The sequence below is a fragment of the Rana temporaria genome, chromosome 1, assembly GCF_905171775.1.
Source record: "Rana temporaria chromosome 1, aRanTem1.1, whole genome shotgun sequence".
In the NCBI taxonomy this organism is placed as follows: Eukaryota; Metazoa; Chordata; class Amphibia; order Anura; family Ranidae; genus Rana; species Rana temporaria.
Window position 1 is genome coordinate 680,468,227 of NC_053489.1, and position 16,426 is coordinate 680,484,652.

The 16,426-nt window shown below is 42.1% G+C and overlaps 2 protein-coding genes across 2 annotated transcripts; one reads left to right on the plus strand and one right to left on the minus strand.

Annotated features, from left to right (window-relative positions):
- Positions 1-883: 883 nt before the first annotated feature.
- Positions 884-13,409, minus strand: LOC120945508 (serine/threonine-protein kinase SBK1-like). Its single transcript, XM_040359699.1, has 5 exons — positions 13,149-13,409; positions 12,813-12,919; positions 3,315-3,490; positions 1,990-2,192; positions 884-1,570 (listed from the first exon to the last, which is right to left on the minus strand). The coding sequence occupies exons 1-5, from the start codon at positions 13,407-13,409 to the stop codon at positions 884-886; spliced, it is 1,434 nt and encodes a 477-aa protein (XP_040215633.1).
- Positions 13,410-13,787: 378 nt separating this feature from the next.
- Positions 13,788-15,780, plus strand: LOC120945514 (serine/threonine-protein kinase SBK1-like). The gene is made up of 3 exons (XM_040359712.1): positions 13,788-13,955; positions 14,634-14,836; positions 14,983-15,780. The coding sequence occupies exons 1-3, from the start codon at positions 13,793-13,795 to the stop codon at positions 15,778-15,780; spliced, it is 1,164 nt and encodes a 387-aa protein (XP_040215646.1). The 5' UTR covers positions 13,788-13,792.
- The last annotated feature ends 646 nt before the right edge of the window (positions 15,781-16,426 follow it).

Consider the following 16,426-nt stretch of genomic DNA (forward strand, 5'->3'; position numbering starts at 1 on the left):
CGGGCATGCTCAGAATCAAGTCGACGCATGCTCGGAAGCATTGAACTTCGTTTTTTTCAGCATGTCGTTGTGTTTTACGTCACCGCGTTCTGACATGATCGGTTATTTAACCTATCATCGGTTAACCTAAGACAACGGTCCTTCAGACCGTTGTCCTCTGGTTAACCTATTGTGTGTAAGAGGCCCAATACTCCACTCTCCATAGCCACAGATACTGTAATACACTGAAAAAGTATCATTAGAAAAATATATACAGCATACAATATAGTAATACATATAACACTGAATACTGTTTATAGCACCATACTGAAAGCACGCGACACTAACCGATCTTTCCCGTTAACAAATGTCAGTTGTCCTTCACTTACACTAAATCCACCAACACCGACAAAAGGGTGCTATGAAGTCAGCCTTTTATAGTGTATGGGCTGAAACGTTACTGAGAGGCGAGTCAACATTGGCCAACATTTCGCACCTGACTATAGGTCAAGTATATGAACATTGCCTGAGCCAACGATTGCTCAAGCAATGTATTGGGGGACATTTGGTGGAAGGAGTTCCAACCAAACATCCTTGAAGTTCAGATCTTCTCTAAACAGTCAGAGTCTTTGCAGTTTGAACTTATGCGCGGACCTAACGTTTGGCTCTACCATACCTATCATTTAGAGTTTTGCCTACACTATGATTTTTTTGGAGCATATAATTTCTAGGGCCATCTTACATGTTTATGATGCTTTGATCCATAATTTAAAAAATGTATGTAGATTAGAAGTCACATGAGCAAAAAAATCAACAGTGTTCTAAGTTGTTCTTTCCTTCAACTAAAATTCCCCAGAGTGCATATATCAAGTCTGTCTCTTAATTATCAGGTGATCAAAAGCACCTATGCAATTTCCACCTCAGCTCCTATAGCAAGTGAAGTTTTCTCATCAGGTAGAAGACATGAGGAGGCACTAGTGGTAGCTCCAGAATGAGCATCATTTCCTCTGTAGGCCATTTGAATTACAGTTTTCCTTGTTTGGTTTTCTGAAAGTATTTCTGCTTTCCATGGCACATGAAGATATTTTAGAATGTCCATGGCTGAGCACCTCTCGGAAGCATTGAGGGCCAAAAGGTCCCAGAACATTTGCCTGGCTTCAAGAGAGAACTTCTTCCACTTTTCTGGTGCTAAGGTCAGATCCTTTCTGGCTTGCCACCAAGCAAAGCCCCTGTAAATTGGGTCACAACCCTCTGCTTCTTTCCAAGGGAATGATCCAGACAAAGCTGCGTAAATCAGGACACCAAAGGACCAGATATCAATGCTCGGGTGTAGAAGCAACTGATCTCCTTGTTTTCGGCTACACAGTTCCGGAGCTGTGTACGGTATGAACCAGGACATGGATGGTGCTTCGGTTCCCTGGAGCCTTGCCAGTCCAAAATCTGCCACTTTGATTGTATTACATTCAAAGTCCATTAGCAGAATATTGTCCAGCTTGATGTCACGGTGGACCACCCCTTTGCTGTGCATGTATTCCAATGCACTCGCTATCTGAGGAATGCAGCGCTTCACTGTATCTTCATTTAATCCAACCTATAAAAAAAGAAAACAGGAAAAATTAGTTACTAGATGCCAACATGGCAAAATATAGACACCAACATGGAAAAATATAGACACCAACATGGAAACATTTAATCAAATAAGAAACCTATCTTATCCATCATACAGGGACATTGCATATTGGCTCAAAACACCCAAAAAGGTGCCTAAAGAAAACCATTATTTTTACAAAAATTAGAGTCACAATTGATGGTGAAAGATCCAGGACCATCGTTCTCAACCTTGTTTCACAGCTGAGAACGTGGGCGTGGGTTAACTAAAACCAAGCCTATGAATCAAATGATACACAATCCCACCAACTCACTGTAATAAGTGGGGAGTCCTTAAACCTAAAGACAAAGATTAAACCTTTTTCTTAACCTAGAGATGATTAATTTTTCATACAAACTTACATTTGGCTTTATTAGGGAAAAAAGAGTTCCAGCCATTGCCGCCTCCTGGACAAACACATAGTCTTTGCTTGTATGAAAGACAACTTCATGGGTCATAATGATATTGGGATGACCACTGAGGTTGACAGACAACCCATATTCAACCATGAAGTTGTCCATTGGAACCTTCTCCTTGTTAAGCAGCTTCACGGCCACTAACTGACCTGCCAAACGGAGAGAGAAAAGAGAATTAGTAACATAAACCAAATGCAGAAGCTTGCTAAAAGCCCATTGGAGTGTGCCAGAAGCTTGAATAAATCTACAGCAGTGACTCATTGAGATGCATAATCATCCCACCAAAACTGGAAATGAGGGGTGCAATAAGAACTTACTTTTAAAGGTACTTGGAAGCAACTTAAAATAATGCTGCTTAAAGCAAGGTTAATGTTTTGTAAATGCTTCCTGTACACAATGCTCAGGATAATATTCACAAGCTAAAGTGTCAGGGAAGGTTCCCCCCGCTGGTGTTACTGCCTGGTATTTGGCGTGCAGTACTGTGGCCCACCACCAGGTGTCTCCCGACAGTCTTGGACTGTCGGGGGAGTTCTTCCCTGGTGGTGCTATGTTATCCTTGGGCTGCAGTACTGGCGTCCACCAGCGGGGGATTCTTGGCAGTGTGGAGCATACAGCCCTTCCTGCGTTCAGGTGTAACCTGAACGTAATTAGCAAGCATATATATACCCGGCGTGTGCAATCAGTCCTCGCCCTGGTATCTGTCTATTTACCTTGATCCTGAGCCTGTATCCTGACCCTGATTTTTGGACCCTGATTCTGATCCTTGATCCTGATCCCTGCCTGGACTTTCCTCCCTGTATCCTGATCCTTATCCCTGCCTGGACTTTCCTTCCTGATTCCTGCTTCCCTTGGATTCCTACCTCGCAGCCCGTCCATCCATCCGCTCCCTGATCCGCTGTGTTCCCATCCTCACCCATCTGCTGACTTCTCCTGTGTATGACCTCGGCCTGGCTTTGTTTATGGATACGGTATCTCCCTTTGATTGTACATACTGTTTGCTGTTTATTGTGCACTGGTTGTCCCACATGTTTTGTTCACTTGTTTGTAAATAAACACCTTTATTTCACTGCATACAGTCTTGGTCTCCTCTGTGTAGGCACACAGTACTGGTCTACTAAACTCTCCTGACATAAAGTTAAACAATTTGTGTGTACACGTGGCTTCAAAGTTGACCTAATGATTGTCTACAGATGAGCAATTCTAATGACTGGGATGTCAGACTCTGCATTTTTTTTTAGAAAAAACACACAATTCTAAGTTACAATGTTTACCTGAATCCCGATGTTTGGCAAGGAGGACCTTTCCATATGAACCCGTCCCAAGTTCTTGGATGGGGTCAAAATGTTCTGAAACTTCCATCATCTTCAGGTTTTCGGAGGTCTGGGTGATGAGTTGAAGGACATCCCTTGCAGTGTTCTTGGTCACCTCCTGGATATAAGAAGCCATTCTGGAATCATGACAAAAAGGAAAATACAGGTTAGTTTCTCTTGACGTAATTATCATAATAAACATCCCTCTGAATATTTCCCACCATCTATGGTCAGGATTTTATAAGCATATGTATCCCAGTTGGGGAGATATCATGTTCTGTGTCGTCTCCAGTGATTTATACATATGACAGTTAAAAGTTGACAGAGATTACAAACCAAGAAATGGGTTTTGGTTGAAGCTGATCTCTAAACTACAGCACTTTTAGAGACCGGTTGGTCAAAAATAATATTATAGTTAACAGAGGTGCAAATTTCACTGGTATTGTAACCATAGGTGTGCGCAAAAGTGATGCCGGATGTGCCTGGGCACACCCTAATCACCACAGACGCAAGTGCCTTTCAGTGTACCAAAGTATGCAGGCAGAAGCGTAACTATAAAGGTAGCATTTGCGACTTGGCCCCATGCTTCGTGTGGACTTGTCATACACCTGGATGAGAGGGGAGCCATATAGAACAACCATTGCTCTGCATTTTCCTCCCTGCCGTCGTTGAATGGCAGAGGGAGGAAGAGGAGAAAAAGTGAGCATTCAGGGGCTGCAGGGAGAAAAATGCAGAGCATCGGTTGTTCTATATGGTGTCCCACTGTCCCTCTCATCCAGCCTGGTGTTATATGTTTCCATCGGGTAACTGCTGGCTCTGCCTCCCAGCTTCCCATGACTCCTTGGCTATAGTAACTGCTGCAGGACCGCCCACGCTGCCTCTCCGTGGCTCCAACCAGCAGCAGGCAGATGGGAGCATGGGTCCAGGAACTGGAAGAGCCAGAAAATCCTGTAGAGTTAAGGGGTAGAAGCAGAGGAGGTCTCCACTGTGTGAGGAGTCACGTGAAGCCTGGAGGGAGCCAGGGACACAGCAAGCATGGAGTTGGGAATCCACACTCAGAACAAGTGAGTGCCGCTGATTCCATCTATCCCCCCACTGGTACCATGCCCTCCAGCACTTCCACTCATCCACCCCCCAGCATTGCCACAGATCCCATTCCCCCCAGTACTGCCACTGATCTCCTGTCCCTCAACACTGCCACTCATCCTATCCCCCCCCCAGCATTGCCACTGATCCCACCCCCCAGCACTCCCACTGATCCCACCCCCTCTCCCACTGCCACTCACCCCCCCCCACTGTATTGCCACTAATCCCCTTACACTCCCCCACCACCACAACCACCTCACCCCCTGTACTGCCACTGATCCCAAACCCCCACCACTGATCCCATGACCCTCAACACTGCCACCCACCCTATCTCCTCCCCCTCAGCATTGCCACTGATCCCATCATCCCAGCACTTCCACTGACCCCCCCACTGCCACTCACCCCACCTCCCTCCAGTATTGCCACTAATCCCCTTACACCCCCCCCACCATCACAACCCCCAGCACTGCCACTGATCACCCCCCCAGCACTGCCACTGATCACCCCCTAGCACTGCCACTGAGCCCATGAAACCCCACCACCACCACTGATCCCATCAACCCCCAGTAATGCCACTGATCCAATCAACCCCCAGCAATGCCACTGATCACCCCCCCGGCACTTCCACTGATCCCATTAAACCCCAGCACTGCCACTGGTCACCCCCCAGCACTAACACTGATCCCCATACCCCACCTCCACTGCCATCTGATCCCATCTCCCCCCCCCCCTCTCATCCCCACTTTCTCCTTCGTACCGGCTCTGCCATAAGTTATAAAATGTATTGAAAGATTACAAATTGTTTTAACACATTTCCAAATGTTTGTTTACATTTAGTTAAAAAAGTGTGTGTCTGTATATATGTCAATATATATATATATATATAGATATAGATAGATATATACACACAGACATACATACCCACAAGCATGTGTGTTTAAGTTTTGGGGCACACACCCTAATCCAGTAGGCTGCGCAAGCCTATGATTGTAATAATAAGGCATAAGAGAAATTAAATAACACTTCTACATAAATTAAAAACAAATTTGAATGGTGGAATTTGGAACCCAAACTGCTATTAAAAAAACTACAAAAAAAATGTATTGTGCTTTCACACCCAAATGTTGTACCGTGGAAATGAACAAATAACCTAAGACTACACCGTTTAATTTTACTTCATAGATATACGAAGACAGAACATCTCATTGAATGAGGTTGGTTTGACCATAAATGGCAAGAGAAATAAACAAAATCTAAATTTAAATAACTTTAAAGAGTTTGTCTATTTAATTCACTGCTTAGTTATCTGTTACAAAGAGAAAACAATAGGTTCTAAAAGAAAGATCCTAATATTTTAGAGGAAATTATAAATGTTTTAAATGACTAACCTGAGAAAATGAAGGTACAGATGGGATCTCACTGGGTCTTCACTAGTGGAATCTTTGTAGACTTCCCAACATGTTAATTCTTCTTGAAATAGTTGCGGGATGAAGTAGTCAATGGAAATATAAACTCACTTTTGCTTCAAGTAAAACTAAGGTAAGTGTGGACCGGATATTCTGTATGTGGGGTATATATGTGGGAAGGGGAGTGGCTTTTGCTAATTGATGGGAGAACATGATTGGCCAACACACAGGAGCTGCTCATTAACATATGACTGGAGACTTTGGAGAGAGATGTAGAAGGGTGGAGCAGGTAGGTCCATATCAATGGGGTTTGTGTATTCTGTTTTGTTTTGTGAAGGGTTGAAACCTGAGCTTGAATCTAAGTAATCTGAGGGATTTTAATAAATATTATGTAATAAAAAATATTATGTAATGAAAAATTAAACATTTTAAGCCACTACATTCCAAATATTCTAAAGCTAAATATGTTGGCACGCTTCAACCATGTACATTCTATTTTTAAGATCGTGTATAAAACCTCTGTATAAGTGAACACATACATTCTTCCAGATAATAATCATAAATACAGTATACAATCTTAAAAGTAACATAGAATTATATTTATCTGAGAGATTATAAAAAGGGGAAAACCAATATCAATTAATATAATATTTAAACTCTTCTTTGTGAAGTTATTCTTTAAACAACAAAGATTTTTATTCACTAAAAGCTTCACAAATGCTTTGCAGACTTTTGTGGTGTAAACTAATCTTATACAAGAAGTGGCTTTAGATACACAATTTGGGGATAAAACACACTTTTCTGCTATGGGGCTGCATTACTAGTAATCTTTAGTAGAATGTAACTGCTAAGAATCCCCCATGTGCTCCGACATTTATATATTCATTGGAGAGATCTGAAGGAACTTTCCTTGAAATGATGATATTTGTATCTTTACTGTCACATTGTATTTGTTGTATTTTGTTTCCTTTATTTGTCCACTTTACTCTAAGGCCTCAAAGGAGATACGACGGCGTATCTCCAGATACGCTGTCGTTTCTCTGAGTCTGAGCCGTCGTATCTATGCGCCTGATTCTTAGAATCAGTTACTCATAGATTTGTATTAGATCCGACCGGCGTAAGTCTCTTACGCTGTCAGATCTTAACTGCATATTTACGCTGGCCGCTAGGGGCGTGCATGCTGATTTACGCCTAGAAATATGTAAATCAGCTAGATACGGGAATTCACGAACATACGCCCGGCCGACGCAGTACAGATACGCCGTTTAGGTTAGGCTTTTCCCGGTGTAAAGTTACCCCTGCTATATGAGGCGAAGCCAATGTTAAGTATGGACGTCGGGCCAGCGTAGAATTTTCTGTCGATTAGGTCGTTTGCGTAAGTCGTTTGCGAATAGGGCTGGATGTAATTTACGTTCACGTCGAAACCAATACGTCCTTGCGGCGTACTTTGGAGCAATGCACACTGGGATATGTCCACGGACGGTGCATGTGCCGTTCGTAAAAAGCGTCATTTACGTGGGGTCACATAACATTTACATAACACACACCCACATCTTCCACATTTGAATTAGGCGGGCTTACGCCGGCCTATTTATGCTACGCCGCCGCAACTTACGGTGCAAGTGCTTTGAGAATACTGCACTTGCCCGTCTAAGGCCCCGTTACAGACGACCGAACATGTCTGCTGAAACTGGTCCGCGGACCAGTTTCAGCATACATGTTCGGTCGTATGTAGGCCCGAGCGGGCAGGATTCCAGCAAACATTTGCCCGCCGGGCCTTTTCCCAGCGGGCAAATATTTCCGGGCTTGTTATAAAACAGCCCGCAGGAATCCTGTCCCCTTGGACATGTTCGGTCGTCTGTACAGACCTACCGTACATGTCCGAGCACCCGCCATCCCTCGCATGCGTCGAATGACTTCGATGCATGCGTGGAAGCATTTAACTGACAGGCCCGCCCATGTCGCCGCGTCATTGTCGCGGCGACGGCGCGGACACGCCCCGCGTATTGTTTACGCGCGGATTTCTGTATGATGGTGAGTACAGCCAATATACAGAAATCCCCGGGCATACATGTACGGTGAAAACGGTCCGACGGACCGGTTTCATCGTACATGTATGCTCGTCTGTATGCGGCATTAGTTGTGGAGGCGTAACGTAAATAGAATACGTTACGCCCGCTCAAAGATACGCCGCTGTACGTGAATCTGGGCCAAAATGTTCACTTTGACGTCAGAAAACAGAGAATGTGACATTGTGGCAGAACAGATCAAATTGGGGGGCCAAATTATTTTAACTGAAGAGGTTATAAATCCCTTCACTTGAGTAAAATCCAAAGTTTTTTGGGGTAAAGGTAAGGAGGTGGCCTCACCAATGTACCCCATGTTGCCAGATATTATTGAACAAGGAATAGGGAACTATAGACCCAATGTGGAGGAAATACCCAGCTACTCTGCATTAGGTTGGATAATATAACATGACTGAGAATGACCTTGTATAAAAATAATAGATCGCTGGATTTCCATATTCAGGTCATTTTACTGTACCCAAAAATGTTGTTGTGGATGAATTTCCACTTAAGTGTCTGATCCTATTACCACTGGTTATACAATATCTTCATCACAACCCCTAGATCTGCTTATGAAAGTAAGGTTATTAATTGGGGGGGGGGGGGGTTCAAGCTGATCAAAATTACCAGCAGTGATTCCCACCACAGCAATACAATTTACTTAAAATGGGTATCTTGTTTTTATGTTTTGGGGGATATTAGAAAAACTCTGGAGGGAGAATGTACCACATGGGATGATAGACTGAACAGGAAACGTGTTTTGTTTGTTTTAATTTCCTAATTGTCTGTTGTTCGTATTATTAATAAGGTAGTGGTAAGAAAATGTATTTTTTGTGGGTTGAAAGTTTTTCGAAAAGCCTTAGGCCCCGTACACATGACAGAGGAACTCGACGTGCCAAACACATCAAGTTCCTCGTCGAGTTCAGTGTGGAAGCCGCCGAGGAGCTCGCGGGCCGACTTTCCTCATTGAACAATGAGGAAATAGAGAACATGTTCTCTTTTCGGCCCGACGAGTTCCTCGACGGGTTCCTCGCTGAAAAGTGTACACACGACCGAGTTTCTCGGCAGAATCCAGCTCCGACCGAGTTTCTGGCTGAATTCTGCCGTGAAACTCGGTCGTGTGTACGGGGCCTTATTGTTTTATATTTGTATGAAATTAAAGCTAAAACTAGCCTAAGGATTTTTGGTAATGTACACACTTTTAGTATACTTCTTTTTCAAAAAAAATTACTTTATATACTAACAGTGAATTTAGTTGTAGATAAATTATAGTTGTACTTGTTTTTCTGTGCAATGTAAAAAACTTTCTAGCGTATAAAGCTGTGTATAGTTAATAGACCAGAGTATGGAGTATTTTGCATTTCTTCTGGCATACCCATGGGTATTTATGTAAAGTTGAAATATTCATAGGTGATCCCCTCTACTATTGTTTGATTGTTTACTGTAATTACTGAATCCTGTCACCATTGTTCTCAGCTCCCCCTCTGTGTATTGTTTGTTGGGTGTAGGCTGAAACCATTCAAGGTAGATCTTATTGTTGTGGTAAATCTCTATGCTTCCTCACCTTGGGTGTACTGAATATTCCAGTCTCAGACAATTGGCTTAATCAAATTATATTTTTTGATTTCCCTTGTGTTATTTATTTTTCTTATAACTTATTTTCTTGCATTATCTCAACTTGATAGTGTAACTCTGAAAAGTATGAAGGTAATTACTTGAAGACTGTGTGTTACCAACCTACCAGATTGAAATTTACTGGCACGACCCCCGAAATTTACTGGCGCAGCCAAGTTTTTACTGATATTTCACAAAAGTTACTAAATTACATTTTTAGGTGCAAATTTCAGTATTTAGGCTACACACAAGTACGCTAGGCAAATAGCAATGTGATTTAAGGTAGATATTAACCTCCACCCCCCTCTGCCACCAACACCCCCTGCCTTCACCCCTCTCTGCGGTGCCACAATCTCCCCCTGCCTCCAATCACCCCCTGCCTCCATCCCCCTCTGCGGTGCCACCAACAACCCTGTCTCCATCCCCCACCCTCTGCGATGCCACCACTCCCTCTGCTGTGCCACCATCACCCCCTGCCTCCGATTTCCCTCTGCCTCCATCCCCCTCTGCGGTGCCACAATCTCCCCCTGCCTCCAATCACCCCCTGCCTCCATCCCCCTCTGCGGTGCCACCAACAACCCCTGTCTCCATCCCCCACCCTCTGCGATGCCACCACTCCCTCTGCTGTGCCACCATCACCCCCTGCCTCCGATTTCCCTCTGCCTGCATCCCCCTCTGCCGTGCTACCGCAGCCATCATCACCCCCCTGCCTCCAATCTCCATGTGCAGTTCCAAGCCGAACCGATCTCGGCTATTTTTACTGGCACATTCCCGCAACCACGGACATTTACGAACAGGGGGAAAAAGTGCCCGTTTTTACGAACTGTCCGTAAAAATACGGACGGTTGCAACACTGCATCTGCTAGAAATAGCTTCCATGTCTAGTATGGAAAGCGTTATAATTCATACTCTTAAGCATAAGAGCAATTCATTTGTATGTGAAGTTAAATTTAAAGACACATTATACCCCAGGGCAATTTGCTAAAAAAAAAAAAATCCTAATTCCTCCCCTAAATGCTGGAGATTATGTAGTTTCTCAGGTGACCTGGTTCATATTTGGTGGAGTTGCTCGAAACGTTAGGAGTTTTGGACAACTGTTTTTCTGTTGATCACTACTCTAACTGCTTCTGTAAAGCCCTGTACACACGGGCCGAATATCTGTCAGTTCAATAGAAACCGGCCAACATTCGGCCCGCGTGTACGACAACTAACCCAGTTTTATTGTACAGAATTCACCAGCAGCAGTTTTGAAAGGTATTTGCTTTTGAAGACACAAGCTACAGATATGACATCCTTGTCTCAATACTTGGTTTGTCATTCACCCAGAACATCATGTCAGTATGATATTTTCCATTATATGATATACACAAGGATTGTTCTAGGTCAGAGACTCATCAAGTAGTGAAGACATGATCAGGATGTTTGGAGATGAATCTCTAGAAATAAGTCCAGACATGGCAGATCCAATATTCCTATCCTGACAGGTAATTTTAATCCTCCTGCAAATTAATTTATACTGATGATATTTTATAAAATAAAATCTTCAAAAGGTTGTTTTCAAACTAAATTCATTGGTGTACAATGTTACTAAAAGGCATAAAAACATAATAGTATAAAAAACCCACAAGAACCTACAGCCAATGTTACAACCCTCTTGTATTAGTGATTTAGGGGCAGATCCAAATACATACGCTGCGCCTGGCGCAGATGTAAGATACTCTACGCTGCTGTAACTTACTTGGCTTTGGTTTGAATCCTCAACGAGTTTGCGCCATAAGTTACGGCAGCGTAGTGTATCTCTCGCGGCGTAAGGGCGCAGAATTCAAATTGGGCGGGTAGGGGCGTGTTTCATTTAAATGAAGCACGTCCCTGCGCTGAACGAACTGCGCATGCGCCGTCCGTAAAAACTCCCAGGGTGCATTGCTCCAAATGACGTCGCAAGGACGTCATTGTTTTCAACGTGAACGTAAATGGCGTCCAGCCCCATTCACGGACGACTTACGCAAACAACGTAAAATTTTCAACATTATATGCGGGAGCGACGGCCATACTTAACATTGAGTACGCCACCATATAGCAGCTTTAGCTATACGCCAGAAAAAGCCATACGGAAACGACGTAAACAAATGTGACGGCCGGTCGTACGTTCGTGGATCGTCAGAAATAGCTAATTTGCATACTCAACGCAGATTACGACGGGAACGCCACCTAGCGGACGCCGAAAAATTGCATCTAAGATCCGACGGCGTATGAAGACGTACGCCTGTCGGATCTAACACAGATGCCGTCGTATCTTGTTTTGTGGATACCAAAACAAAGATACTTTGCGCAAAATGTGAAATTAGGCGGCGTATCAAGAGATACGCTGCGTAATTTCTTTGAGGATCTGCCTCACAGTCTACAATCGGGTAAAAAAAAAATATTATAAAACAAAATATAATTTCCCATTTTATAGTTAATATGGAGAAAAGTTTAATTGTAAAATTCAGTAAAGTTTTAAAGCATTTGGGGTTTCATCATGTTTAATCCGATCACCTATCCTCTAGAAAACCTGTTTATATGCAAATCAGCAGGAACTATGCAGGTTATTTACACATCATTTACATGAGAAGTCAGCCAATGGAAAGCCTTCATTCTCTGCCTTCCCCGCCCATCTCCCTTATAAAAAGGGGACCTCTCCCTCCTCTGATCAGTTACTTCCAGAGATCCCGGTATACTCATCTATTACAGCCCAGCTGGAGATTTGGTGACGTTTTCCGGTGTTGATCTGCAGAGGAACCGAATACTCAGAGAAACTAACCCAACTTCATCACCGCTGAATCCCCACCACATTAAGGTAAGGTCACTTTCATCTAACCAATCAATAGATCTTTATTATTTAATGAGCATTCTGATAATAATACTGCAGAAGTTTATGAGGTGTATGTAATAAATATATAAAACCTACATTTTAAAAACTTGACAAAAGGGGCAATGAGTGGAGGTTCAGGACAGGATAATATGTAATAGAATGTATACAGAAGACAGGATAGACATTGGAGGCTTGCCATGATCAGCCTGATGAAAAAGTTGTTAGTAATACATTATATGCAATAAAAGTTGAGACAGTAATTTGTGTGAGGTAATACAAAGGGAAATATATGATTGGGTAGCTAAGTAACTAACATTTCTGTTACAACTATATTGAAATCTGTACAAAACAATTGGATGAACAGTGTTGAATAGTTTGCTATGAAATATTCCCTCTCACCAAAACCAGAGTACAACATTTTACATAATGATCTCACTGAACATTCCCTTCAATTAATTTCATAAAGTCTGTCAGTCTGATGCTATGAGGTCTTACAGAAAACATGAAAATTATATTGAGCAGAAAAATGCATTGAAAATGTGCCTGAAAAGAGATGTGACAATTGAGTGTTTGGATGTTATGACATCACTCATGGTTATTGTGGGTCATTCTGGGACTTCACAATTTTGGGGAGAATGTTGATAAGTAAGTGTCACTAATATCTTCTGATGGCCTTTATCCTGGCCTCTGATGTCTTGTACTGGTCACAAAAATTGAGACAACCATTTTCCATATTTTACATGATAGTTCTGATTAAAATTACACTTCTTACCTGGCTGAGCTCTGTGTTCATCCTCCCGATTTTATGTAACAAAACTAGAAAGTCGGCATAGCTGGTCGGCAAGAAGAAAGCAGAGTATCTCTTGTAGGTCATCCTTTCGGTATGTTTGGTCTTTTCATGGCAGTGTCTGCCAGAAATATAAGATTCGCCAAAATTCTTCTGGCAGAAGATACACCTTTCCACCTGCTGGCCAAAGTTTATTACATTTCTTTCCTGAAGGGCACTTCGAGGTGCCAGACGGTCCCCACACATGACTGAACTGATAACTATTGTATATATCCAGTCACCTATTTATTGCTAAAAGTTTTGGCTTTTCCATTTGATTTTGCACTTGACCAAGTTATACATTTGCTTGATAATTGTCTTGTATACGGTTCGCTGTATTTCCATTTTCAGGTCCTTTTTACTGTACTCCATACATTTCTGTTGCTCTGTTAAAGCTCTCACTTATATGACTGAACCTTATTCCTGAGTGACATTTTATTAAGATGTGGATCTTTATTGAGCATTTCATATTTAGAGGTATATTAAATTCTCGTAATAGTATTCATATTTGACACATTTCTAAAGTTTTTCTTTAAAAACTATTTTCTTCTTAATGTAACAAGTTTTCTGTTTTTGCTCTCCAGGACACTATGGCCTCCGTTGCTGATGACTTGGAAGGACTTCTGGACAGAATGGTCTCCTTCTATTCCCAAGGGCTACTGAATGTAGACTTAGAGGAGCAGTTCTTCATTGTGAAGGAACTTGGAAAAGGAGGCTATGGAAAAGTATTATTGGCAAACGAAAAGATAACAGGTCGGTGAATTATTCTAACCAACATTTCAATATCAATATCGTCTATGATCATTTATGTATATGTATGTAAATTTAATCTGAAAGCTATAGACTTTATATTTGTTACATGTCTATAAGTATAAAATATGTGTAAAATATGAATTCATGTTGGTAAAATTATTTAGGGAACTAAGCAATAGGCTGGATCTTGGGAAGAGTTATGTAAATGTCAAAATACTATGATGGGTACATATCTGTCTGGAGGAGTAGACTATATTTTCATGCAGACTGCCCTAGATAATGGTCACATGTGATGCTGATCCTCCATGATTAAAAGAACAGAAATCAAATGAATAAAATGGGTGAGCCAGGAACAGTCAGGCTGGGGAGGATATGATACTAATAATGACGGACGTCCCCCAGCCAGGAAACAAGATGGGGTCTGTGTGGCTTGTTGCTGCTTCTAATGCACATGGAAAAAAATGATAGTAGGAAATTTCAGCCCAGTAGAATTTCTTCAGTACGGGAGAGCTGGCTGCTGGTAAGGTTGGCATTTAGCTTTAAATGAAGCATAATACAATCTCAAACATTTTAATAAGATCTGTTGTTCCAAGATTGAGATTTTCAAGTGGACATAAAAAATAACCAGCTAAAAATATTATATGATTAGTTAAATGATTGTTCTGTTTTTTTTTATAGGTGATACCATGGCATTGAAGGTCATGAATAAAAAGAGAACCAGTCAGCGGTCTTTCCTCCGCGAGTTCAGCATTTCATACTTACTTTCTCCTCATCCAAATATCATCGGATTTAATGGCATTGCCTTCACCACTATGGATTACTTTGTCTTTTCCCAGGAACCGGCTCCTGCTGGTGATCTGTTCTCCATGATTTTACCACATGTAAGTATGCCCTTAAAACTAATATTTAAAATTTTCCATTACTTTGTTTTAATGATGGTGAAAAGTTATGGCCATACATATACTTCAACTGATTCTGAATTTCCAAACTGTATTTTTAACAACTATTTTGATATATTTTTTTCTAGGTGGGAATTCCAGAAGACGCAATAAAGAGGTGCTCTGTACAGATCTCCAATGCTCTTAAATTCATGTCCGAAAAAGGACTTGTTCATATGGATTTGAAGCCAGAAAACATTTTGGTGTTTGACAAGGACTGCCAAATCATCAAGGTCACAGACTTTGGCCTTGCTAAGGTCAGAGGGACAGTGATAACCTCCAGGTGTGGCAGCAAATCCTTCATGGCCCCAGAATTGCGTGACGTGACCATCTCAGATGGACTGGTTGTAGATGGCAGCCTGGATGTGTGGTCGTTTGGTGTCAACATCTACTCCCTTATTACAGGGGAGATGCCATGGCAGGTGGCCACCCTTGAAGATGAAGGATATAAATGTTTTGTTGACTGGCAGAACAATTTTCATATGGACAATCCTCCTGAAGCATGGAGAAAGATTCCCACCGGCATACGAAGGATGTTTATCGATCTTTTGGCCGTTGACTATATGAAAAGAAGTAAAGCTACAGAAATCCTGAAGTATGTGAGTGAAAGATGGAAGGAAGATTCTCCAGATGCAGCCACAGGACAAGAAGATGAGGATCCCATGAAAAGCAGTTCTGTACAATCTGAGGAATCCGTGACTTCCGACCTGAACACCTCACAGGGTAGTGTTTCCATCACATCCTTGTCTTACATTTTGACCACAGACTCTTCTGGATCTCAGTCTGAGATGACTCCAGAGCCACAGAAGGACATCATGGAAGAGCCACTTATCATATTTGATGATGAATTTTCATTACATGTTGGTGCAGAGGTAGACATTGAATGAACACAAATTGGTGAGTGTTGGTGCATCAGAAAGAAGATCACATATGACCAACTTTCTCAGGTATGTGACTTTCTCAATGTTTTATGGTCATGTCACACTAGAAGTTCATTACTTTTTGTATTGAGGTATGCCAATGATGGAACGTCTGTTAGCAACTTTCAGAGTAGTGGGGATAAGCCTTGTAGTTAGGAAAATGAAATAGAAACCTGAATCAAAGAGGCTGATAGAAAGGGTCTTCTAGCTAACAATGGTAATAGAAGGACTCTTGTTGGATATGATATTAGCAGTTTGCTGTTAAAAAAATGTAATTGCATTGGCATTGCCAAGACCAATTATAACATGTTTAGCGCGCACCCTAATTTTAGGAGGGAAGTTTCAGATCTCAGCACATTACACTTAGATCTCAGCACATTACACATAGATCTCAGCACTTTACACTTAGATCTCAGCACATTACACATTACACGATTTTAGCACATTATACAATTTCAGCACATTACACCTTACATGTTTTCAGCACACAGATCCTGTCCCATCATTTGCCGAACAAGGTGGCACACTTGTTTTCAAACTGCCTGCACTGCTTCCGCCTGGGACTTCAGGCGAGTGCTGTATGGGTGGGGGGGATACTCTGCCCTCCTACCTG